The sequence below is a fragment of the Meles meles genome, chromosome 4 (genome assembly GCF_922984935.1).
Source record: "Meles meles chromosome 4, mMelMel3.1 paternal haplotype, whole genome shotgun sequence".
In the NCBI taxonomy this organism is placed as follows: domain Eukaryota; kingdom Metazoa; phylum Chordata; class Mammalia; order Carnivora; family Mustelidae; genus Meles; species Meles meles.
Genome location: NC_060069.1, coordinates 10,059,365 through 10,085,862, shown reverse-complemented (window position 1 = coordinate 10,085,862; position 26,498 = coordinate 10,059,365). Strand labels below are relative to the sequence as shown.

The following is a 26,498-nucleotide window of genomic DNA, read 5'->3' as shown; positions in this document are numbered from 1 at the left end:
ATCTAAGAATATATCACCAGAAACATAGAGGTATAGGTAGAGGGAAGAAGAAAGCTAGAAAAACTTTCCAACATCTATTTTCTTTTACATATAACTACATGATTATGACAGATAATCATGGCTAAAATGCATTTTGATCTTTATTAAAATTGAGCTACTAAGCAAAACCTGATTGGCCCTGTTTCAGTGCTTAGGTATGATAGATTAAATTGTGAAAACTCTTTATTCTTAAATTTAAACAAGAATAAGACAAAGAGAAATCCCCAGACTTTTTACTAATTCAGATAGGTTTGTCTTGCTAGTAATTTGTCTTGCGATCCCTTGGTATAAAGGCATTTTGTACTTAAAAAAAGAATGGATAACAAATCATACTAAGTGAGCATTATGTTGACTAGCTTAGCAAGCAAAACTAATTTGTTCAATTATGTTTTCTCTCCCATTTCCCTTTAGCTAGTCGTTTGGGGTTGTATTCCAAAACTTCCCAGTCAGTCTCAGGAGAAGAAATAGATGCAATGGATGTCCAGCAGCTTTCACAAATAGTACCAAAGGTAGGACTAAACTTAAAGCCTTTTAGATGGGAAGGCCTTATTCTAAGTGTTACCATTTGTACTGTTACCTTCATGAAACTGAGAACAATGGAGACAGGACCACCTAAATTTTGATACAGATCATGAAATGAAATCTTACCATTGAAGTCAGTCTTATCACTGAGAATATTTATGATGTATGAGAGTATTTATGATCATTATGAATACCAGAGCAGATTGTTAACTTTAGCAGGAATGAACTTTCCTCTGAGGAAGGTTCTATGGAGGTTAAGTGGTTGAATTGTATTTATAAAGTACAGAGTGGAAAGAGACCATTACTTTGTAATTTTTTACCCATTTGTTTTAAACATGACATGAGTATTTAATGCTTTTTTAAAAAAATGGAGATATCATTTACATACAGAAAAATTTACCCTTTTTAATGTACAGTTTTAAGTTTTGACAAATGCATGTAGTCTTGTAACCAAACACAATCAAGATATAAAACAGTTCCGTCATATCCCCACATTCTCTTTTGTGCCTTTTTAAAATAGTCAAATCCTCTCTCTACTTTTAGCACTTGGCAACCACTGATTTGTTTTCTGTCCCTGCAGTTTTGCCTACAGAATGCTCTAAAAATAGAATCATAGTATGAGGCTTTGGATCTGTTTCTTCCATTAAGCATAATTCTTTGAGATTTATCCATATTGGATGTATGTATTAATGATTTTTTCTTTTAATTGCTAAGTAGTAATCCAGTGTTTGAGTATATGTTACTTGTTCACTGGTTTAAAGACATTTGTATTATTTCCAGTTTTTGTTGATTAGGAATAAAGCTTCAGTAAACCATGTGTAGATTTTTGTAAGAAAAAATTTTCATTTCTCTTGGGTAAATACCTAAGACTGATTGATGGGTTACGTGGTTAATATATGCTTAACCTTTTAAGAAACTGCCAACTTGTTTCTCAAGGTGGCTTTATTATTTTGCATTCCCATCAGCAGTATTTGGAAGTTCTAATTGCTCTGCAGCCTTATCAGCACATGGGATTGTCAGTTCTCTCACACTGTATTCTAATAGATAGTGTTTTTTAAACTTCAGCATCTTCATTTGCCATTCATATATCTTCTTCTTTTTTTTTTTTTTTTTAAAGATTTGTTTATTTATTTATTTATTTGACGGACAGAGATCACAAGTAGGCAGAAGGCAGGCAGAGAGAGAGGAAGGGAATCAGGCTCCCTGCCAAGCAGAGAGCCCGATGCGGGGCTTGATCCCAGGACCCTGGGATCATGACCTGAGCCGAAGGCAGAGGCTTTAACCCACTGAGCCACCCAGGCGCCCCCATATATCTTCTTTAATGAAGATATTTAATGAAGATCTGCCCTGCCTATTTTTAAAAAATTGTGTCTGTTTTCTTATTGAATTTTGAGAGTTCTTTATATATTATAGATGCAAGTCCTTTATCAGATATTCAGTTTGAAGATAGTTTTTCCTAGTCTGTGGGTTATCTTTTTATTCTGTTAACATTCTTTCAGAGAGCTGGAGTTCAGATTTTGATGAATTCTATTTTATCATTTTTTTCTTTTATGGGTCCTGATTTTGATGTCTTCTCTAAGAATACTCTGCCTAACGCAGTGTCACAAAGATATTTTTTTAACCTATATTTTCTTCCAAAAGTCTTTATATTTTTAGATTTTACACTAAGGTTTGTGATCCATTTTGAATTTTTGTGTATGTATGTGAGAAATGGGTTGAAGTTCAGTTCTTTTGCATATGGATATTCAATTGTTTCAGCACCATTTGTTGAGAAGACTTTCTTTGTTTTAGTTTAAATAAGCTAAAAAAAAAAGACTGCTTTTTTTTTTTTTAAATGCCTTTTTACCTTTGATTGTAATACTTTTCTAACAGATTATTTATAGGTAAAGAACCTTTTCTTCCATAACCTAGTAACTTCTTTAGGGCCTTCAGGTGTAAGATTATTTTCTTAGGATGTTTTTGGTGGGCAGCACTCCACAGAACCTGATTCGTGGGTACATGGATCCTGTAGGAAGGGCCCTATAAAGGATAGGCAGTATTATTGTATCTAAGTTCTTGACAGTTCGAATTTCTTGTCCTTGTTACTTGACCTATTTATGCACATATATTTGTATATCGTTTAAAGTAAGTGTTTATCCTCTCACCTTTACTTTATTAGGCATATTCTACCTATTGTTGACAGTAAAATGTGCTGCCTTCTTCACTTACTCTACATTCAGAACTGCAAGTTATATGTTTAGGACACTGAATTTTCTGAGATTAGTTCCACATCTTCACTTAAAGCTTTTTATAATACAATTTTCTGATTAGAAAATTTATTCATTAGTAGTATATGTTCATTGTAGAAAAACTGAAAACCTAGAAAAGTAAAAGCTAGATTGGAAATTGCCTGTAATACAGAGAGATTGTACGCCCACAGAGCATCCAAAATAATAAATTAACCCATTTTTTTTTAAATGTGTTTAACAAAACCTGGTTGGAACTTTATGAAATTATAAAGAGGACTATTCATTTAACATAACTTCAGCATTCCTAAAATCACTAGTTATTATTATGAAACTTGTTTTTAATTGGTGCACAGTATTTTGCTTGGGTATACTGTGTGTGTATAAACATATGGCAAATACATGGTTATATGATTTTCTTGTTGAAATTTTAGCTTCCATTTATTTTTTGTTATAAATAATACTTCAAGGATAATAAAAGTAAGCAAACATTTACTATGTGCCAGGCAATGCATATACTACATACATTATCTATTTACTTAGAATAGCCATCTTATAAAAGATGGGCAGCCCCATTTTTAGAGATGAGAACATTGAGGGCCAGGGAATTTGGGATACTTATTTGAAGTCTCAGAGCTGATGAGTGGTGGCAGGCGCATTGGAACTGGAGCCCAGGTCTGTGTGACTCTTGAGTTCATCCATTGCTTACTGATTCATTGAACATTGTTGTACACGATTCTGTGCCCATCTCTGGTTGGTTCTGTAGAATAAATTCCTGCAGGTGAAATGATTGGATCAATTACCAACACATTTACAAAACTCTTAAGATATATTGGTAAATTGTCCTCTGAGAAGGTTTTAGTTTATGTTGCAACAAACTGTGCTTCATACAGTAGCATTAAGTCCCTAGGCCTCTAGCCTCACTTGTGGTTAGACTTTAGCTATCCTTACTAGTAGACATGTACTGTTACATTTGTTTGTTTTCTGTTTCTCAAGCTGTAGTTACTCATGAATGCTGTTTTCAGAGCATCTGGGAACAGTGTGGGCATTTGCTTTATTTTACATTTAGTGAGGAAGCTATTGCCATATTTGAATGGGACTGTGTGTATATGTGTCCTTTCCTGATAGTTTCTTCCTGACACTTATTTCTGAAATAAATTCTGTATTAGGTTCCCCAGGGGTATTGGGGCAGAGTATACATTAGTAAATATATGTGAAATCTGCAGTTAATTAAACATTTTCCCATTAGACCTTTGTTCAACCTTTTCTTCCAAACCTATTCCCAGAGATGGTAACAAGTAGTGAAACTGACAGATTTGAAGTTTCATTTTATTTGCTTTCTTGGTTCATTCTCTGGGCTCTCTGATAAAAATGCTAATGAACTCTGGAAACCATCTTAAAGGTACTTAGAGAGGGAAGTAGCAAATTGCAAATTACAAATTATACTGTCAGCCTGGACAAATTATATCTTTTCCAGATAAGAGTTTTCATGCATTAATTATGGCAGATGCCCTGGTGCTATTCCAAAGAGACTAAAATAATATAAAACCTAAGCCTTGTGAAGAAGCTTGTTGAATTACTTAAAGTCATCCTACTCTAAAGACGAATTCCATAAGTACCAGGGCTTCCTTCCAGGTGTTTCTTTTGAGTACCTAAATCTTTTCTCCAAATGTTATTAATGAATTGCTCTAGTTCTTCGGACTTAGCTGGACCCCCCCTTTTCTCCCAACTTTATTTTCCTTCCCACTTCATCTTGTGTTTATGGAAAACTCTCTTATAACTTGGTCTGATGTTTTTACTTCATATCAGTTTAAGTAGCTTTTATTAGTGTTAAAAACAAAAAAATTTTCTTCTAAGTTGCCAGCTTACTGAGATTTTCCCACATCTATTAATCACTTTAACTCTTTTCCTTATTAAAATGTCTTTTAGCTTTCTCTTTCTGTAATTCAGTCATATTTCAGATCTAACATTGCTCTGTCCTATTGACTTAGAGCTATTAAAGAATAATATGCAAACTGAATTTTGCTTAATTATTTATCAAGTCCATCTGGGTGTTCTCATTGTTTTTGATGAATTCTTCCAGTGTGTCCTATATTTACCAGTGATAAAAGTGAACATTCTGTTTTCTTCTTTGTGTTTTTTTAATAGTACTACTTTTAGTTGTATTTTTTTTTTTTTTTAAGCATATAATGTATTATTAGCCCCAGGGGTACAGGTCTGTGAATCGCCAGGTTTACACACTTCACAGCACTCACCATAACACATTCCAATTGTATTTCTACCAAACCTATTAACCAAATCTCTGTAATTTAATCCCAATCTGTATGCTGTTTAATTTTTGGTAGGTTGTAAATAATTTTTTTTCAATCACCTCCCCCCCCCCCTTCAGTGCATTAGGTATCTTTTTATCTTTCCTGGAAGACTGAGGAAACTCTATCAGGTTATTTTAATGGCAGGAATGTTTTTCATTAACTTCTCCTTTAATATTTTCCTGTGTTCTTCTTTTTATAACTTCCTTCCCTAACACCATTGTCTATCAGAACTCTGAGTGCTAACCACAAATATGACACTGAAAAGAAGGCATGAGAAGAGAAAAATACATATTTTCCTCTCTGTTTTTGATCATTTTCATCTTTCTCTCCCATATTATTCCCTAAACACTCTCCTTTTCTGACAAAGTTCTACTTCTTTTTTCACTGTCCTTTTACCATCCTGTCTTCATTCTATCCTTTCCCCTCTTGCTCCCAAATTACAGAGATTTTATTGTGTGCTTTTACCTTTAATCAATATATTCTTTTTTTCCAGGTAGAGAAACAGATGATAAAGGTGAAAAGACTATGAACAGAGGAAATTCATTTACCCCCAAGTTAATCCGATCTCTGTGTTAGAGTGATGTAGCTCAATCTTCAGTCCTTTCTGTTTTGTTTTGTTTAGATCTTACTTCTTTAGGCCATAATTTTGTGTGACTACATTTAGTGTTTTTAATCACTAAAAAGATGGACCTGCTCTTCTGGTGCTTTAAGAACAAATTTTGCTCTGTACCACATGCAAAATGTCACGTGAGTCTTCGGTTTTGCATTGAGAGCTCCTTAGTCTCTAAACTCCTGCTCTAGTTTTTAAGCTGCCACTGAAGCTTTGAAACACTAAAATCTTGTATCAAATGGTAGGTGTACTGGATGCATGCCGACTAATGGTACTGGATGCATGCCGACTAATGGTACTGCTCAAGAGAAATACTCTTTCAGTCAGACAATTGGCATCTTCACTGCCATTGTTAGTGATAACCTGCAGTGGCTATAATGGAATGATTTGCAGTGTTTCAAATGATTGCACTGGAACAAAGGCAGAATTTTACTGTTCAACCTGAGTTTTGGTAATTAGCCTTGTATTTAAATACTCTGTAAAATCCACAGTTTTTGCCAAACACTCCTATACTTCAGCACTGTGTGCTACATGATAATTTCTGCGGTAATGTAAAATTTTTTACTTAGAAGACAAATAGTATATTTTCATTGCATTTGTAGTTTAGTCCTTGTTAAAGACAGATGAAAGAGTCTCAGTGAATTTTTGAAATTTTTTGAAAGGAAGTATATTCTCCACATATGAATTATGTGATTCATAGTACCTGGAGGACCTAGGCATGTGTAATAACATGATATTACAGTTAAATTGAGTCTTTTGCCTAAGAAAACAATCCTCATTTGTTTTATACCTTTATTAAACTTGGGAAGGAACCCAAGAACAGTCTACATGATGATACTAAGAGTCATTCAATGATTTATTAATTTATTTTATATGGATTTATGGAAGACTGAGGTATAGGATAAAAATCTCTGCCTTCAATGGAGCTTACAAGTCTAAGATAAGTAAATACGTACATTATGTCAGATAAGTGCTAATGAGCATCGGCAAAAGCAGGGAAGAGACAGATGAATGACTGAAGGGGTAGATTCAAATTTTTAGATAACACGGCTAGGAAGGGCCTCCCTGGCAGCCCATATAATATCTGAGGAAAGAGCACTCCAGACTGAAGGAACATGAGGTTAAAGACCTTGAGGCGAGTGTGCGTGGCACGTTTCAGGAACAATGAGGAGGCTGGTGTAGGTGTAGTTCAGACGACTAATGAGGAAGGGGCATGTACTTCATTGTAGGCCTTGGTGGGTTGTGATGGACTTTGGCATTCATTCTGAGAGAGGTAGGAAGTCATTGTAGCATTTTGAGCAGAGGACGGATGTGATTTGACTAGTGTTTTAAAAGTTTCATTATGGTCACTATGTTGAGAAGAGACTGCAGGAGGCAAGGGCAGAAATAAATCAGTTCAGGTGTTGGCCTAGAGTGTTGGCAATGGGCTTAGAGGAAGGAGGTTGAATTCTGGATTTATTTGAGGATGGAACCAATAAGATTTGCCGTTAAACTGCTTGAGGCATCTGAGAGAAATGGAGGAATCAAGGATTGACTCCCAAAATTTAGAGCCTGAGTGACTATGAGGGTATACGTAACCATTAGCAGAGGATATGAAGGAGTATGTATTTTGGAAAATAACAGGGGTTCAGTTTGTGATATTTTTAAGTCTTAGATGAGACATCCAAGATGAAATGTGGAATAGGTGGGTGGATTCATTTCATTGGTCTGGATTTTAGAAGAGTGTTGGGGTGGGAGACAAAAATGTATAATAATAAAATCTCTAAGGCTGGATGAGATCACCTAGGGAGAAGTAGGGGATTCTTAGACCTCTCACAGAGGGGACTTTGAGAACTAAGTTGTGGAATATTCCAACATTCAGACTTCAGGGAGGTCTGGAGGAACCTGCACAAGAGGAGCAGCCAGAAAGGTAGGAGGAAGACCAGAAGAGTATAGGGTGTCATGGAAGTCAAGTGAAGAAAGTGTTTCAGGAGGAAGGAATTGCCAGCTATGTTAGGGTGCTGCTGAGAGGTCAAGTCAGAAGAGAAATGACCATTGGTGTTAGCAATGTGGGAGGTCTTTGGTAATCTTGAATAGGGGTTTCAGGGCAGTGGTGGGGACAAGGGTCCAGTTGGGATTGATTCGGGAAAGAATGAGAAGAGAGAAATGGGAGACTGCAAGTACAGAGTTTTGCTGTAAGGAGAATGGGATAAATAGGGTGGCAGCCGAAATGAGAAGGGAAGTTTTTAGTTTTATTTTTATTTAAATGGAAGAAATCACAGCATGTTATATACTGATGGTAAAGATGCATTGGTGAGGAAAAGATTTTTATATAAGAGGTGGGAGAATTTCCGGAACAATGATCTTAAATGGGTCTGAAGGTAGAATATTTGACCTGCACTAGGAGCATATTCAGCTCATCTGTAGTAAAAGGAGAGAAGGCAAGGATTGTGTCTGGATACAGGTTTTGGATGGTGGAATTATGAAATTTCTCTTCTGCTTCCGTTTTCTTTGAAGTGGGAAGCAAGATTGTCAGCTGAGACTGAGGTTGGAAATGGGGATAAATTGAAAGTATGAGTAGAGAAAACTTAGTATGAACTAATTTTCTAGGCCAGTAGGGAAGAGAATGACACATACGTAGATATTAAAATCACCAGGACTTGGAAGTATAGTTGGAAAGAGTGACAGTGAGGAGGAAATTAAATAAGTCACAGGGATGAAAAGTACAGCATAAAGAAAATAGTTCCTAGTATAATGTCTGGTGACAGATGGTAACTACCATATCATGGTGAACATTGCATAATGTATAGAATTGTTGAATCACTCTTTTGTACCCATGAAACTAATACAACGTTGCATTTGTTTAAAAAAATGAAAAAAATGTTGTGAAATGTGGAGGAGTGACCTATAGCAGTGAATGAATGCCTGTAGTTAGTGGGAAGTTTAGTCTTATGTGACATTCAAAACTGGGGTTTTTGTGAATAAAGAAAGGAGAATGAAAGACACCTACCCCTGTCTAGGGTCTCCTGATGGTACTGTGAGAGGACTGTAGGGATGGCCTTGGTTTATGAAAAATGAAGTAAGAGCAGTGTGGAAAAGTAGAGGATACAGGGGATGTTGTTGATGCCTTCCTTTGGGGCACAGTGAAGGGGTATTAGGAGACCAGGAGATGAGATCAGAAAAAGGGATTAAATGCATGGTTTGGAGAGATAAGATCATATAAGCTGTTGGAGATACAGTGGAAGAGAATCTAAAGAATTAGCATGAATACAAGAAAAGGAGCAGACACTTAACGCTCTTGAAAAACAGTAAAAAAGGTTCTGCAGACTTTGAGAAGCAGCTGTTTTATATCTTTTCTGAAGACAGAACAAAGGGAAAAGGCCATTTTTGCTGTTTGCCAGGGTAATGAAGAAATAGATGCAAGAGTTTTTCCTTTCTCTGTCTCTGAAACATTTTAAGAATGAGCCTGTTTTCTCTTTGGAGCTTAAATATAATGGAATAAAGTGGGTAACTTGTTTAGGTTGTGTATTTCCTGTGGTACCGTTGGTAAAGTTTGAAATGACCATGTCAAATGAGTATTTTAACAGACATGGTATATTGCTTAAGCTTGATTTCTACAAAGTAAATACATTTTAAATTGATAATTTTAAAAGATCATTGTTACAAGTACATGGGTTATTCTGATATTTCTTATTGTTGAAGATTTTTAGTGTCTCCTGTATTTTAACAGGTTGCGGTATTTTACAGAGCTAGTCCAAGGCACAAGATGAAAATTATTAAGGTGGGTCTTTAAGATTCACATTGTTTTATCTCTATCTCCAGAATGCTACTTCTTGTCTTTCGTTATGCCTACATTACTAGGAATATTGATGTAACATTACAGTCAGAAGTATTGTGAAGCAAAAGAGATTTTTTTTAGAGCTTTAAATGGAAGCATTAATAATTTAGTTAACAAAGGAAGATGTAGAAGAAAACGTTAATGAAATATCTGCAACACAACCTTTAAACAATTGAACAGTGTAGATGTATGTTCTGACAGGAGTTCATAGCCAAATCATCCCAGTGTAAATAGCAGTAATTGCCTAGAAACTGAGTAAATATAGCAAGAAAAGGAAATGTTATGAGAGTGGGAACAGTATTTCAAAGGTTATGGTTATTTATATTAATCAGCTAAATACATAGAAAGCAACTGACGTAGTATCCATTAGTTAAAGGGCGTAAATTCTTAATCAGAATAGCCCTCCATTGTATTAGTTCAGAGTTTCTCCACCTTCACAACTATTGACATTTTGGACCGGATTCTTTGTTGTGAGGGGCTGTCCTGTGCGTTGTAGAATGTTTGGCAGCATCCCTGACTCCTACCCTCTATATGCCAGCGGCATTCCCAAAGTCATAATAAAGAATATCTCCAGACATTGCCTGATGTGTCCCCTACAAAGCAAAATTGCCCCTGAGAGCCATGGTTTAATTAACTCTAGATCAGACTTTAGACATAGCTCTCACACATAATAGTCTATATTAATAGGAACTTCTTCTAAGCTTTATCTTAAGACCTCCATATGTTGAAGTTTGTTGAAAACTCAGTGGTCCATATTCTTTCCTTTATGATGTGAAAAAAAAAAAATAGAGAGGAGTTGTTTATCCTTTTATCTTTGTGGAAGTAACATTTTTATCAGAATCCCCTTTCTCCCCATTCCAGTCTCTGCAAAAGAACGGGTCGGTTGTAGCCATGACGGGAGATGGAGTCAATGATGCAGTTGCTCTGAAGGCTGCAGACATTGGAGTTGCAATGGGTCAGACTGGGACAGATGTTTGCAAAGAGGCAGCAGACATGATCCTTGTGGATGATGATTTCCAAACCATAATGTAAGTTTTGTTCAGTGAATGCATATCACAGAATTTTTTCCCATCTTTTTCTGTACCCCATCTCCAGACAGTTCAATTGGAAAAGAATTGGGATAGTCAGTGTATTACGATATTCAGCAGTGGATGAACTAAACTATTATACTAGAATTAAATAATCTCATTTATGGTCTTTTGTGTAGTTTTGGACAGTATTATTTGTACGGGATGGAAAAGACATAATAAATGGCAGAGTCATTCATTTAAGAAATATTTACTGAGTGTAGCCAGATGTCACATTTTTTTGACCACCACTGGAGTCATACAGCAGTAAAACCCTTACGGCGCCTTTATTCTAGTTAAATACAGGCTATCAGAAATACGCATGTCCTTGGCCTTACAGTAAGTGTAAAAGTAACCAAGTTTCCATCCATACGTATTTCCTTATATCTGTAATTGTCCATGCTGGCAGTGATATAAGCTACAAATTTAAATAGTTTTGTCTCCTTCAGCCACTGTTTCTAATTGATTTCAGATTCTTCTCTGATACCTGGTCATGTCAGTTGTACAATGTTCTGGTGGGGGGGGGGTGTCACTTGAATCCTGTTATTAGAGATAACCTGAATTTTCCTTAGTTCAGTGACTCATGCTCATTACATGCCTGGCATACTTCATTAACCCATGGTGGCCTAAAGTGGAGCATGTGGGATCTCAGGACTTAGAACTGCCTTGGTCTTGTAGGCATATAAGTTTTTTTCTTTCCATTCTTAGAACTGTATAGAAATCTTAAAAGAAAGGGAAAGTTGTCTAAAACACACATATTTTCCTAGATTCAACCAAGTAAGAATTTATTTATATTTTTAATTTTTAAAAAAATTTTATTTAATGATTTGAGAGAGAGAGGGAGGGAGAGATAGCACGAGCAGGGAGGGGCAGAGGGAGAGGGAGAAGCAGAGTCCTCGTGCAGTAAGGAGCCTGCCCCAGGACTTGATCTCAGGACCCTGGGATCTTGACCTGAGCTGAAGGCAGACACTTAACCTACTGAACCGCCTAGACGTCCCTCAGATGAGAATTTAAATGAATTTTTGTAAACCATTTTCTCTATATAATTCTGTTACAGCACATATCTGATTATGTGTGGGAGCAATAGACAGCTTAAATTCTAGAATTCTTTTTTTTTTTTTAAATTCTAGAATTCTTATGTATCTTATTACCATTTAATTCCTGACATACATTAATTTAACACTAACCATGCATGCATCTTGTATTTTTAAGAAAAAGAAAATTGGAAGGGTAAAGAAGATCATTATTTTAGTATTATAAATGTGTAGTATTATCTCTTATATAAAAAGACAATGTATGATTTTAATGTTAAAGTCTCTTCAAGAATAAGAATTTTAATATAGTGTAATGAAATTAGTTCAGATAGAGCTTCACAGGCTTAACTTTCATTCCACACCAGAATAATGTTTCTGTATTTTTTTCTAATCTTAATTATATGAAGAAAATAATAGATTCTTTTAGTGATGTATGTGTTATGTCAGTTGGAAATTTGTTTTCAGCATTAGCTCTACAGTGTTACAAGTAGATCTTTGTTTTTGTGTATAGTATTTCTTACTTAATTTCTTTTTAAATTTCAGGTCTGCAATTGAAGAGGGTAAAGGGATTTATAATAACATTAAAAATTTTGTTAGATTCCAACTGAGCACGTAAGTTTGTTAGAAGTTTGTCACTGTAGGTCTTATAGATAAATAATATGAGAAATAGAATTCAAGCAGAATGTTTAAAAGCTTCTGGGCTCTGTTTCTGAGTATTGTTCATATATAAGTTTTCCAAATGAAAATGAATTCTGTCCTAAAATTTAAAATGGCATGATGAAGAGATGATGTCTGTATCATTACCAAAATATAGAAATGTTTGTGGATTATTACTAGCTCCAGAAGTAACTAAGGAAGGAGTGTCAGATCTTAGTGTGTTTCTTTGGTTTCTTTTTCAAAAGTAGAAGGGCTTTTCTGTCTCAAAAAACGTTTGCCAAAATATTGTGAAAACTGTTAACTGTTAATGTAATAACAGCTATACTGAATTCAGTTTTTAAAATCTTCTGTCTGTTGTTATCTAAACATCTTGGAATCTTTTGTTTAAATGCTGTGGATTATAAAGTTTAACTCTTAGCTTCAAAATGTTCACACAAATGAAGCATTCGATACTCAGAAATACAGACTTGTTTTAAAAGCACAGTAGTAAAATGATATTTTCAAATGCTGAAGAAGTGATATCATAAAAGTAGTAAGAATTATACTGTGCTGACAGATTTTTTTGAATGACTCTTTTTTTTCTGACAGGAGTATAGCAGCATTAACTTTAATCTCATTGGCTACGTTAATGAACTTTCCTAATCCTCTCAATGCCATGCAGATTTTATGGATCAATATAATTATGGATGGACCTCCAGCTCAGAGGTAAGAGGTTTTTTATGCATGAATTAGTAGAAAGACAAAGAAGGTGTGATATCTTGATGATTAAGTTTTAAGATTTCATTCATGGATAGGCACTGGAAATCCATTCACGCAGCAACATGTTTGTTATAAATTGTGTGATTTGTGCATATATCATTTATGCTCTTTGGGTGTTTGTTCACCCAAAAGCGGATCTGCACTTTTACATTATGTTAGATGCCCATTCTTAAGTTGAGAATAGTCTTTGTCCTCAGGAAATAAGTTTTTGTTTCTAAGAATGAGATGTGATGGATACACCCTGAGTTTAGTTTTATTACCTGGGTTCTATTGTCAATTTTAGAGACTTTGGGAAAGTATTGAAGCATCTAAGTATTTTCTTCTGTAATGGGCCATAGATGCTGCTTTCTAGCAGAAAAAGTAATTGAGTAATACATGCCAGTGGCCGTTATAACAAATCATCCTAGTCAAAACCTCCTTGCATGAAAGGTATTTCAGAGTTTACTCAGTAGCTTAGTATTTCAGGCCATACTTGAAATAAGTAAACTTGTGCATAAATGAAATTGGACAATTTTTTGAAATTTGACTTTGAGTCTCCCATCAAACTATGCCAAATAAACAGGAGTAAAAGAGGGAAGAGTGATAAAATCCATGGTTATTTTTTAAGAACCCTGAGTAGTTATAGCTAACCTTTTCTTTAGGATTCAGCATTTTGTTTCCATAAGAAAACATTTAATTTCCTGGATAATTGTGGTTAATGAGAGTGTAAAAGTAACAAATCCAAACCTTAAAACTTGAAAGTAATATACTTTTCTATTTATTTTGAAGCCTTGGAGTAGAGCCGGTGGATAAAGATGTCATTCGTAAGCCTCCACGCAACTGGAAGGACAGCATTTTGACCAAAAACCTGATACTTAAAATACTTGTTTCATCAATAATCATTGTTTGTGGGACTTTGTTTGTCTTCTGGCGGGAGGTATAGTCACTGGATAAGCTGCCTTAATAGCATGCATTCTGTATGACTTAGTCATTTTGGTGTGTTACATGGAAGCTTAGAGAATTAGGAGAGCTCTTTGGAAAATATGATAATAACATTTAAAAATAGTTTAATTTCAGTTTTTATGGACTAGAAGATTTGCTGATTCATTTATTAGAATAGTTTAAATCTGCAAAGGTATCAGTACAATAAAAATAATATTTGGGGAGAAATTAGAAAATCTGAGTCTGTTGCTACTTTATTTCATCAGAAAAGAAAGTTGTTTTAACATCTGATATATGGTGTGTGAGAAGATTGTTTATTTAGATTACAGCTATACATTAGTGATTCATTTAAATGGCATATAGGAAATTTAGGTAGCTTATATTTGTTATGTCTTAGACTAAAGCTGTTTTATTCTGAAGCAAAGAAAATATTAACCTTTTATAAGCTTGCAGTATTTCTTCATTAAATTCAGCTACTGATTATCATTTATCAAAATCTCTTGACAGCTACGAGACAATGTGATAACACCTCGAGACACGACAATGACCTTCACATGCTTTGTGTTTTTCGATATGTTCAATGCACTAAGTTCTAGATCCCAGGTATGCTTAGGCGATCTTAGCTGACTGATTCAATTAACACAATCTTTCTGATTATAAATAGGCAAGGATGATGGGGTTTTAGCTTTGCTTGATTTTGTCTTCACAAGTTATAGCACCAGATACAGTCTTCCCTATAAACATGTACCTACAAACGTGTCATAATGGAGATAGGGTATTTGGGCAGATAGCCTTACCCATGACCAGAAGATCCAAGTAAATCACAAGTTTAATCGCCTAGTCTTTCTTCTTTCCATTTTCTTATTATCCATAGCTTTAAGATAGGTTCAAGTTAATATTATCCGAGAGTATTGGACAGACCTCATGGGTTCTGTTAAGATGGTATTAGTCTCATTTTAGAAGGAAGTATTGTTAGAAGTACAAGAAAAGTTTTGTGCATATTAATGTTTTGTTTTTATTTGTCAGTGTGTCAGAGCTTAGGACATTTTAAATTTGCTTTTCTTCCCATGTTGTATCCTAAGGTATGATCGCCTTTTCTTGATTGAAGTGTTTTGATAGAAAATCAATGGGCTGTGGGCTAGAACCTAGTAGTACTTTTTCAGAGAATAATTGTTCTTGAAAACTAGTTCCATTTTGAGGCCTGACTCTTCATTTCAATTCTAGAGCTCCTTATAAATCCTCAGTTGTATCTGTTACCATTTGGCATGCTGGAACTTTCCAAGTACAATGAATTGTCATTAGTTTAGACTAAGTTTTGAAGAAGCTACAATATTTACACATATAACTAGATCATTCATTAAGAAAGGCTTTCAGATTATGCACCTTAATGGATAGAAATGATTTAGCAAAATAATCATGCAAATGAAGTTTCCGATGTTTTGAAATGCTAAAGTAAGTTTCTTTTCTTTCTGTGGTCTCTTGATGTTATTGTAGCATCCTCTTGCAGAGAAAGCTTTCTTGATAGGGAAGGTACTTTAAATTGTACCTTTATTCCATCTGAATTATCCAAAATCGTAGTCAGACCATTAAGAGATTTTAGGGCATTGCCTAGTTCAGTCCAGTTTATTAAACATTAGAGATGACTATGATAATAAAGAAGCTGTTTCAGTGACCAAGGAATAATAATTGAACTCTTTGCTCTGTCAACAGACCAAGTCTGTATTTGAGATTGGACTCTGCAGTAATAAAATGTTTTGCTACGCAGTTCTTGGATCCATCATGGGACAATTATTAGTTATTTATTTTCCTCCACTTCAGAAAGTTTTTCAGACTGAGAGCCTAAGTATACTGGGTAAAGAAATGTTATCTTATTATAATTTATATATTTTATATGAACCATTGTATTTTCTAACGCATTTGTTCTAAAACTTTTTAAAAAGTGAGATAAAAAAGTGAATTGACTTGAAAAAGGAATGTGTTCTGGGCTCTTGGGTGGCTCAATCATTAAGCATCTGCCTTCAGCTTAGGTCATGATCCCAGAAGATCCCAGGGTTCTGGGATCGAGCCCCGCATCAGGCTCCCTGCTTGGCCGGAAGCCTGCTTCTCCCTCTCCCACTCCCCCTGCTTGTGTTCCCTCTCTCTTTATGTCTCTCTCTGTCAAATAAACAAAATCTTAAAAAAAAGAAAAAAAAGAGTGTGTTCAATTTTTTCATTTGGAGAAGTTTGGAGGGAGGGCACTTGCCTAACTTTGGGCTTTAAAATTTTTTGTGATTTTTTTTCTTACAGTTTTTTTTTTTTTTCTTGCTTATCAGTTGTCAAATTGTAGTTGCTGAATCTGAAAACTTGTTATAGAGCAATTGTAGTTTATAACTTTTTAATCTTATATGAAGAAAAAACTAGATTTGGGCTTACCGAAAACCAGGTTGCTCTTCTTAAAAGTTACAATTTCAGTAAACTAATATTTCACTATTCTTACTTGCTAATTTGTGCATTCTTGTTTTACAAAATACCAGCCTGACCCTAAAAGCAGAAAATTTTATTAAGATTATATGGAAGGTAGACATTATTCTTTCACATACTATATATTAAATGTATTATGATATAGTACATTTAAAAATAATCTTCCTGTGTAAGGGTGAGGATTCATGTATTTTGTGGTAATGCTACTTTTAATACTTGTGTTTTTAAGTTAATTGGAGGTATTTATGAAAATAAGGTATGCAGCCTCACTGTATTTTATGCTGTAAGTTACAATTTACCTTAAGGTTGAAATAGTTTAATTTCAATTTTTTAATTTCATATTTATACTTGTTCCTCTTTTTAAAAAGTGGGGTCTTAAGGAAACAGCTGCAATTTTTCAAGCAATGAATAAGAATGGAATAGTGTGGATACTATTGTAAAGACATGGTCTTTATTTATTTATTTATTAAAAAATTTTTTTTTTAATTTTATTTTTTCAGTGTTCCAAGATTATTGTTTATGCACCACAGCCAGTGCTCCGTGCAATACGTGCCCTCCTTAGTACCCACCGCCAGGCTCACCTAAACTTTCCCCTGCAAAACCCTCAGTTTGTTTCTTAGATTCCACAGTCTCTCACGGTTTGTCTCTCTGTCTGATTTCCCCCAATTCACTTTTCCTTATTTTTAAATCTTTAAAAAAGATTTCATTTATTTATTTGAGAGAGAGAGCATATACACAAGTGAAGGAAGGGGCAAAGGGAGAGAATATCCAAGCTGACTCCAGCTGAGTGTGGAGCCCAACATAGGGCTCAATTTCATGACCCATGAGATCAGGACCTGAGCTTAAATCAAGAGTTGGATGCTTAACTGACTGAGCCCACCCAGGTGCCCCAAAGACATGGTCTTTGAATGGTAAGTTTTTCTAGGCTCTTGAATGGAATGGATAGAAGTTCCTAAATAATCATTTGATAGGCAGTTTTCAATCAAATTAAAATTAAAAAGGCTGTGTGATCTATTAAATAGAGAACTCTCCTTGCTTGTGTTGTCGTTAATAATTATGGTTACAAGGTTATGTTTCAGGGAGAGTAGTCAGAGCACTTGGGTTCTAGTTCTCTGGCTGCTGCCTTTCCTAGCTATATGGCTTCAGATAAGTCATTTTTGAGCCTTCCTTTCCTCTTCTTCTTCTTCTTTTTCTTCTTCTTTTTTTTTTTTTTTTTTTTTGGTGGGTAGCAAAGCAAAGTTTATTGAGCCATAGTATAAAGTCCTGAAGAGGGAGGGGACCTGAGAGGGCTGCCCCTGATTTTCCTTGTTTTTAAACTGAGGCTGATTTTATGTACCTCCTAGAATGGTTGTAAAACAGAGTATTTTAAAAGCTCTGTTACAATCCTAGAAAAATGTAAGCTATTAAGCCTTGCAGCTGTTTCAAAGAATTGTAAAATGCAACTTATTTTCTCTTGCAGATCTGCTGTTTCTTGTGGGTCTCACCTCCTCAGTTTGCATAGTAGCGGAAATTATAAAGAAGGTTGAGAGGAGCAGGGAAAAGATCCAGAAGCATGTTAGTTCGACATCGTCGTCATCTTTTCTTGAAGTATGATGCATATTGCATTCTTTTATTTGCAAACTAGGAATTGCAGTCTGAGGATCATTTAGAAGGGCAAGTTCAAGAGGATAATGAAGATTTGAGAACTCTTTAACTTTTCATTGACTAAAAATGAGTGTTACGTTAAAGACTTGATTTGAGACTTTAACCTGCTGGCAGTCCCAAATGAAATTATGCAACTTTGATAACATATTTCTTGATTTAAATTGGCTTTTGCAATTGAGTGGAACTTTATAAAACATATGGGCAGTTATTTAATTAAAAAAAAAAAGGCAAAACCTGAACCACCTTCTGCACTTAAAGAGGTCTAACAGTACAAATACACTATCTATCTTAGATAGATATAAATTTTTTTTTAATTTTTAAATATTGTACTATTTATGGTGGTGGGGCTTTCTTACTAATACACAGATAAATTTAATCATTTCAAAGGCATTCTATTGGTTTAGAAGTTGATTCCCAGGAATGCCATATTTCAGCTACTGTATTTCCTTTTTCCTGCAATGTAAGCAGCTCAGACACCTTGTGTTACTGTTTTTGTATCAAGTTTTTTGCACAGGATGTGACCACTGTCAGATCACTGTTCTTTTCTTTCTTTTTGTGATTGAAAAGCCTATACTGCAATTTGAAGTAAATGTTTGCTTTTCTTAGTAAGTGTAAATGGTTGCCTTTTTTTTTTTTTTTTTAAAGTTATGAGTCTGGTCTAGCAATATTAATACAGGGTCATCAAGTGGCATTCTAGGTAGAGTAGCTTTGTCTGTAATTAACAGTTAGTTATAGAATCAAAAGCAGTTAAGGGTGATTGGGCTGAAATTTATAATAGATTATATGAATATGTTAATGCCTCTTTTTTGAGTTTAATATAAATATATACTTTGTCAAGTATCATTTTGTCATCCCCTAAATATAATTCCAAGTACCTCACCTGAACAATTGAATTTTATTTTTCTTAATGTCTTTCTATGTATATTTTTAAGCATCTTTCTTAGGAAGTATAGAATGCTATACTTAATAAAAAAAGCCCCAAACTCAGAGAGATGGTTTATGAACCAGGGTATACGGGAAGACTTGGTACTGGCCTTGCTCTTTGAGTATCTGCATCTTCTTTGGCTTAGATTGCAGCACACCCTGAGCCTGTTCCTTCAGACTTCCGCCATTTGTTCTCTGCCTTCCTTCAGTTGCATTGGGCATCACTCGAGAAAAAGCCGGATTTACTCTTATAATGCCATCTGTTTTTATAATAGCTTGATGAGGTGTAGGTAATTATTTTTTTTTCCCGTGGTGGCGAATTTGGGCCAGAAATTCAAAATTAGAAATCCATTTTCCTGTTGAACATTTCTCTCTGACACAGAAATGGGTTTTAAATTCTTACATGTTTAATTCTTCTTGAAATTCATTAGTTTTGTATTTTATAATTATTCTTCATTTTTTAAACTGTCAGAGTAAACCACTCACTAGTTTTTATCAATATTAACCTGCCAGTGTTAGCACTGAAATATTGTTATTAATGATAGGAAAAATATCTATTCTTTGAGTCCTTGTGATTGAAGCAGTTAAGTATTAGGAGCCAAGATATCTGAAATTTATTCTCCTTTACCCTTTTAGGCTCAATAGTCAAATGTACATTTTTCTCATTAGATAGAACATAGAAACCATTGTCTAGTCACTTCATCTTTAATGATGTGATGTCTCATACCTAAATTTTGTATGATTTTTTTTTTCTCTGTTACAAAGATTTGAACTATGTTACTAAGTGCATATCAATCTTTTGCTTTCCATTTTAGGTTCAGACTATGACTTATATGAAATAAATGTGCCTATCCTTTCATTCGGTTTTTGAACCAAAAGAAAAAAAATGATTTCTTTTCATAAGTTAATGACCTTCCAGTCGGAACTGTTAACATTAAAATCTTAAAGATGTAGAAGATAACCAAAATTAGGCAGTACTCATAGTGCATAGAATCTGTGATTTAAAAAGAAGTGAAACGTACAGTACAGATGTACTATGTCCAGGTTTCAATTTTCTGTAGTGTAACAACAAATTAGAATATATTTGTATATATATCTTCCATAGTATATCACCCAAATTAGTATAGATAATTTAAATGTGCTAGTATCTAAATTCAAAATTTTTGCCCCATTTCCTAGCCCTAGGACATGGAGAGTCCTTAATAATACTAACTTGCTTGATTTTTCCCTGTTAGACTACCTCCTGAAGTTATTTGGTCCCCAAATGATTAAATATCTGGGAAGAAAAGAAAGGAACTTGAAGTAATTCCCAGCTGCAGAGAAACAGGGCTTAACGTGTTCTCTCACATTTGTACTGAGCATAGCATGACCCAGAGATGAAAAAAAGTGGAACTAGATAACCTAAAAAACCTCCTCCTTCAGGATACAGGCTTTATTTAATAGCAGTAACCATACTCAGAACGCTAAAACACCTTTTTTTATCTTTTATACCCATGCAAGGTACATATTTCACATTGGTAGTCTTTCTGAAATCACTGAGTTTTAATCTCTTTTATATAGGACATGCATGAGTATTGGCCATACTCAAAATAGTTTCTCAGTGAAAAGAATTAGTATTAAACAGTATCATATTCAAGAACCTTAATTGGGACACCTGGGTGGCTCAGTTGGTTAAGCAGCTAGCTGCCTTTGGCTCAGGTCATGATCCCAGCGTCCTGGGATCGAGTCCCACATCAGGCTCCTTGCTTGGCGGGGAGCCTGCTTCTCCCTCTGCCTCTGCCTGCCACTCTGTCTGCTTGTGCTCACTCTCGCTCCTCCCTCTCTCTCACAAATACATAAAATCTTTAAAAAAAAAAAAAAAAAGAACCTTAATTAACTTTGGCAGTTCATGTGCATTGCATGTGACTCAAGCAAAAACTTAGATGGATGAATTATCATTTCAGTAAACTTTTACTTAGTGCCTAGAGTTTGCTAAGAACAAAAATGTGATAGGATCCTTGTCCTTCAAGAGTTCATGGACAGGGTTGGCAGGGCATGTAACTGTTAACAAGCTATTTCATGGAAGTTAGTAGTGGTCTTGTGCATTTATTTTAAAAGTACACATACATTAAGATGAATTCAGCACACATTTTACTGGAAGTTTCCCTTTACATTGGCATTTGGAAATCTTTGAAATGCCTTGTTAGACTAAGTTACAGTCCAAACAGCTGTTTTGCATACAGAAACGTGGTGTGGGTAAATATTCTAACTGGTATGTGACTGGACAAGTGATTATCCCCATAATTAGCTTCCTTGAGCTCAGAATTTAGTATGACCATTAACTCTTTTTTTATCGTTTTTTTTTTAAAGATTTTTTTTTATTTATTTGACAGAGATCACAAGTAGGCAGAGAGGCAGGCAGAGAGAAAGAGGGGGAAGGAAGCAGGCTCCCTGCTGAGGAGAGAGTCCGACGTGGGGCTCGATCCCAGGACCCTGGGATCATGACCTGAGCCGAAGGCAGAAGCTTTTAACCCACTGAGCCACCCAGGCGCCCCGACCATTAACTCTTGTTAGGCAACCTTATTTTTGGTTTTGGTTTTCAGAATTGGTTATTGTTGATACTGGAAAATGGCTAACCAGCCCTTGATATTAATGTAGATATAATAGACTATATATGTTGTTTAGATTTAGTTGTCTAAAGAAATAAGAGATAGTATCTTGCCTTTGTGGGGAGTTCTCCGTCTTAACCCTGGAGACCAATATGAGATACATTTGGCACAGTGGAAAATGCTGCCCCAGATATTATCACAGCTAAAGGAGAGAAACAACTTCATAGGAGGAGGTTGTCAAATTTCCTAGAACTAGTAGCATCTGAATCAAACCTTAAATTAGGACTCTCCAGCCTAGAAGCAGCAGAATAACTTCTACAGAGGTATTGGTGGAGGGCTGAAAGGAACAGGTGAAAACCACAAGGTGTTTGGGGGCAGTTAAGATAAGAGGTATATAATGTGAGGGGTTGGATAGATAGGAGCCTAGTGGTGAAGGTAAAAACATTTGAGTGGTGGCATACTGGAAGATTTCAGGAGTGTGATACGAGTTTGGATTTTTGTCTTAAAATAACACTACTGGAAGCATGGAGGGTGGATTGTAAGGATAAAACAGGGAGGCTGATGAAGAGAATTGTAAAAGATTCAGTGGTAGAGGGACAGACTGAGCTGTAGCAGTCAGTATAGGTATAAAGGTATAGTATTATCTGTCTTCTAAGAGATAGTATTGACATGACCAGATGGGGGGAAAGAAACATGTGGAAATTCCCTGGCTTTTGGGACTTTCTGGCTTGGATAGTAGAGCTGTTGGGAGAATTACCGAAGCTGAGCAGCCTTTAATGGGACACAAGTCAATTTGGAATAATGGAAGTTTGTAGTATCCTTGAGATTTCCCAGTGGACATGTTAGAAGAGGTTTTAGCTCAATATGATTTAAAGCCATGGCTGACAAAGAATAACGTAGGAAAATAATTTCTTATTACAGGCATTTCCTATATTCTTTTGCTAAACATAAAGCAATAAATGAATGTAAACTTGGCTTTGACAGAATAAAATTTTTTGAAAGTAGTTTTTTTTAGTATATAATGTAAGAGTCAGTAAACAAATTCAAAATGCATGGGGAAAAGATAGTAATATTTCAGCTTCCTCTGTTACAGAGCTTTCAGAATGAACCTGTTATTAAGATTACTGACAGGAAGGCCCTGATCTGAATTATTGGGGTGCATCTTTTTGATATTTGCAGTAAGATACTCTCTTAAGAGGTGAGAGAATATAAGCAAAGAAATGCATAACTTAGATTGAAGTTTTGCTGTGTATGAAAACATACTCAGTGAATGGCATTCAGGCTGGAAAGTAGATGCTTGCTCTGAGATATTTATGGCAAGAGAATTGAAAACAATGTTTTGTTTTGTTTTTCTTCTCCATTTTAGTTGTAATTCTTCCTTGTATCTTTCTAGCCTTGTATCCCACACAGTGTTCTAACACAGTCCACTTATTAGTCTTTTTGGATAGTATTCCTTCACCTTGAAAACCTTTTCCTCTGCCTCAACTTTAAGAATTAGAATTTTTACCTGTTCTTCAAAACCCTGCTGAAGAGCCAACCAGCATGGCCTTTACTGTAACGATGTGTGCGTGTGTGTGTGTGGTACAGTTTCTTGTACATACTCTTCGGAATAAATCCATCCGTAAGTTTGGGCATAAAGTTGTGGGATTTTTTTTTTTAAAAGAAAGCATTAGAAACTTAAGTCCAAGCCACTACCTTAATCAATCTAGACAGAAATTTGATATAATCTTTTCCTTTTATTCAAAATAAGTTTAAGTGGTGAAATTTGGGGATGAAAGTGAAAAATCTCTGAGCCATTAGTTTTGATCTTTATAAATTCTTTTCTAATCTAAACCTGCTATTGTTCCTGTGTCCTCATGAGTATGGTAACTGCCTGCGTTTGTCCAGCTGCCCTGGGTAGACCATGTTTCATGTACAGGCAGATCACTGTACACACCTGACTTTGCCATTCCTTTCCCTTTTTATTGACGTGTAACCAAACTGACAATTATTTTGGGCAAAGGCCCCCATTACTATGCCGGTCCCATGGCTGTTAGTCCTGGCAGAACTGCTTTCATATCTAAATCAGGGTTGCCCGTCACCATTATTTCTTCAGCAATAATTGCATTGTTCTACTTAGTAACCCTCTGAGTAGAATTCAGATTGGGCAAATGGTTCTGCATGAACTTAGAGGTCCATTTTGGGTTCAGAGTATTTCCAGCTTTTGAACTCTAAACAAAATGTGTTTCTTAATACAGCGCTCTCTCTCTCTCTCTTTTTTTTTTTTTTTTAAACATTTTGTTACTTGACAGAGAGAGACTCAGTGAGAGAGGGAACACAAGCAGGGGGAGTGGGAGAGGGAGAAGCAGGCTTCCCGCGGAGCAGGAAGCCCGATGCGGGGCTCGATCCCAGGACCCTGGGATCATAACCTGAGCCGAAGGCAGACGCTTAACGACTGAGCCACCTAAGCACCCCTCTTTCTCTCTTTTAAAATACTAATCCACTCAACTATATTAAAAATTTTTCTAGTAAGGCCTTCCTTATGATAAGTATGCTTAAGTTCCTGTTAGTTGAGGAGTAACAGTTTGGTGCCATCTTATGGTCATAAAGAAAATCCTGAAATGCCTTGAGCATGTGCTCTCTTTTTATCACATCTGCATCAGGAAAAGCACAATATGAAACAACTTACGTGAGTCTTCTAAAATATTATCTTTGGAGCCATTTATAGCAGGCCCCAACCAAATAGATGATTGTAACAAATGTTTGCTCGATAGGAGAGACAAGACAAACTTTTACATTAAGCATTAATAAATCGATTTTAAGGAGTTAAAAATGAATATGTCTTCATGTTTCTCACATGAATATGTGAGCATATTCTCACATGAATATGGTTATCTAATAGGATTGCATTAGAATTTATGACTCTATATATGGAGCAGGTCTGGATGGCCCATGAATTAGCTGGATGTGTTGCAAATGAGTGAAACAGTTTAATCCTTCCTTAAGTCGCCCACATGGGCTTTTGACTTAATTTTGGGGTTGATAAACTAAATCAGTCTGCTGCTGGATTTGTAAATAAAGTTATATTGGAAAACAGTTATGTACATTAATTTATGTATTATTTTTCACTGCTTCGTGCTACAACAGAAATGAGTAGTTGTAACAGACCATATGGCTCACTAACCTAAAGATTTACTTTCTGGTCGTTTACAGAATAAAGGTTGCCTACTCATATAGAAATTCAAAAAGAGGAAAATTGGCCAATGGATGGCATTCAGTGGACTAGAAAGGAAGTGACATCAACTTTCTCTACCTTCCAATCTCCCAGCAGGATGTTACCTGGGATGGATGCACTTGATACCACATTTAATGTCAGTGACTCCTCTAATTCTCCACTAGGGAGGAAGTCAGAGAGTCTTAGTCTATTCTCAGAACATCATCATCAACAGCTGTTATCAGCCCCAGCTCATCACCAAGGCTCATCACCCATTCATTACAGTGAATGGGTAGAGTGTTCAGATCTGTTGTCCCATCTGAGTTGTGCTCCTTATTAAACAAACAAGAGAAGTGTGGCCTTCCCTCTTATTGGCTGTTTCTTCCTAACACAAACACAGAAGCAAGCTTAATTTGAATAGGCTTATTTATATTATAAATATATAGGGAAAACAAAGTTTAGTAATAGTGGAAACCAAAATACCCTGTCAACACAGTCTTAGGGGAAAATGTACTCTTGTATTTTCTCAGAACAGAATGTTCCAAACCAAAATACATTTGCATAGTATTTATCATATTTCTAAGGTAAAATTATGATACTGTTTTTTAGTAGATTTCTCTGGTAGTCCACCTTTGGCTGTCAGATTTATCACTTTATGAAATAGATTATGGTTATTATTATAAGAGGGTCATTTTCTTTAGTTTGTCTTTTAAGACAGTTCGCGGGGTGCCCATATGTCTCGGTTGGTTAAGCGTCCACTCTTGGTTTTGGCTCAGGTCGTGATCTCAGGGTTATGAGGTTGAGCCCCATGTCGGCTCCATGCTCAGTGCAGAGTCTGCTTGAGATTCTCTATCTCTTCCTCTGCCCCTCCCTCCATGCTCATTTGTTCTTGTTTGCTCTCTCTCTCAAATAAATAAAATCTTCAAAAAAAAAAAAAAACAGTTTGTATACATCATAAAGCTTGAGGGGCTACAGTACTTTGTGATTGGAAACTTGGGCTTATGGATGTTACCATTCTCAGATTTCAACAACAAAGGCCCCCCTACTTACTGTTTTTACCTCTTATTTTCCATAGTTTCTTGTGACAAGACAAGGGAACATCAGAAGATTGCTCTCTTGATGCCATCCTTCCTAGAGGCATCAACTACTGCTTCTCTGATTATGAAATAGTACAACGTACTCATTGGAGAGGTTTTTAAATAGAGAAAGAGGAAAGCACTATAATCTCAACACCCAAAGTAACCTAGGCTTCAGACAGATGTTTCCACTTAAGTGCCTAAAAGGTATTTCTAACTTAACATATCCACAACAGAACCCCTAGATCCCCCAACTTCCCAACTACACCTCGTATTATGCAAATGAGTGACAGCTGAATAGGAAATCTGAAGACAGGGTTCCTCCCAGTATTTTATAAAGGCATAAAAATGCTGTATAACCATAGCAATTTTAGCAATAATTTATAGCAGTTCTCAATGGCACATTTACAAACACCATTTTTTCAGATATAATAAGTATTTACTCAAAAAAAAGCTGACAGCTCAGAGAAAGTTCTTTTAAAGCTGGATTAATCTACATAGCCCACCCTCTGTCATGAAATACAGTTTGTTGTTCTGTACCCATGTTAGGAAGCATGGAGATAATGGAAAGTGGACTTTCTGTTTTCCGTGTCAACATCCTTTCATTTATTCTCCCTTAATGTGTAATACAGATGAATCAGGAAGATATG

The 26,498-nt window shown here is 35.5% G+C and overlaps 1 protein-coding gene across 5 annotated transcripts in view; it reads left to right on the top strand.

Annotated features, from left to right (window-relative positions):
* Positions 1-26,498, top strand: part of ATP2C1 (ATPase secretory pathway Ca2+ transporting 1) — a 174,271-nt gene that overhangs the window by 140,245 nt on the left and 7,528 nt on the right. For all 5 annotated transcript variants that reach the window (XM_046002707.1, XM_046002711.1, XM_046002710.1 and 2 more), the window contains 9 exons: positions 451-548; positions 9,418-9,468; positions 10,387-10,553; positions 12,170-12,238; positions 12,872-12,988; positions 13,811-13,958; positions 14,471-14,566; positions 15,674-15,815; positions 17,883-18,010. In XM_046002707.1, the coding sequence (XP_045858663.1) occupies positions 451-548; positions 9,418-9,468; positions 10,387-10,553; positions 12,170-12,238; positions 12,872-12,988; positions 13,811-13,958; positions 14,471-14,566; positions 15,674-15,815; positions 17,883-18,010 (1,016 nt within the window). The remainder of the gene's footprint in view (positions 1-450; positions 549-9,417; positions 9,469-10,386; positions 10,554-12,169; positions 12,239-12,871; positions 12,989-13,810; positions 13,959-14,470; positions 14,567-15,673; positions 15,816-17,882; positions 18,011-26,498) is intronic.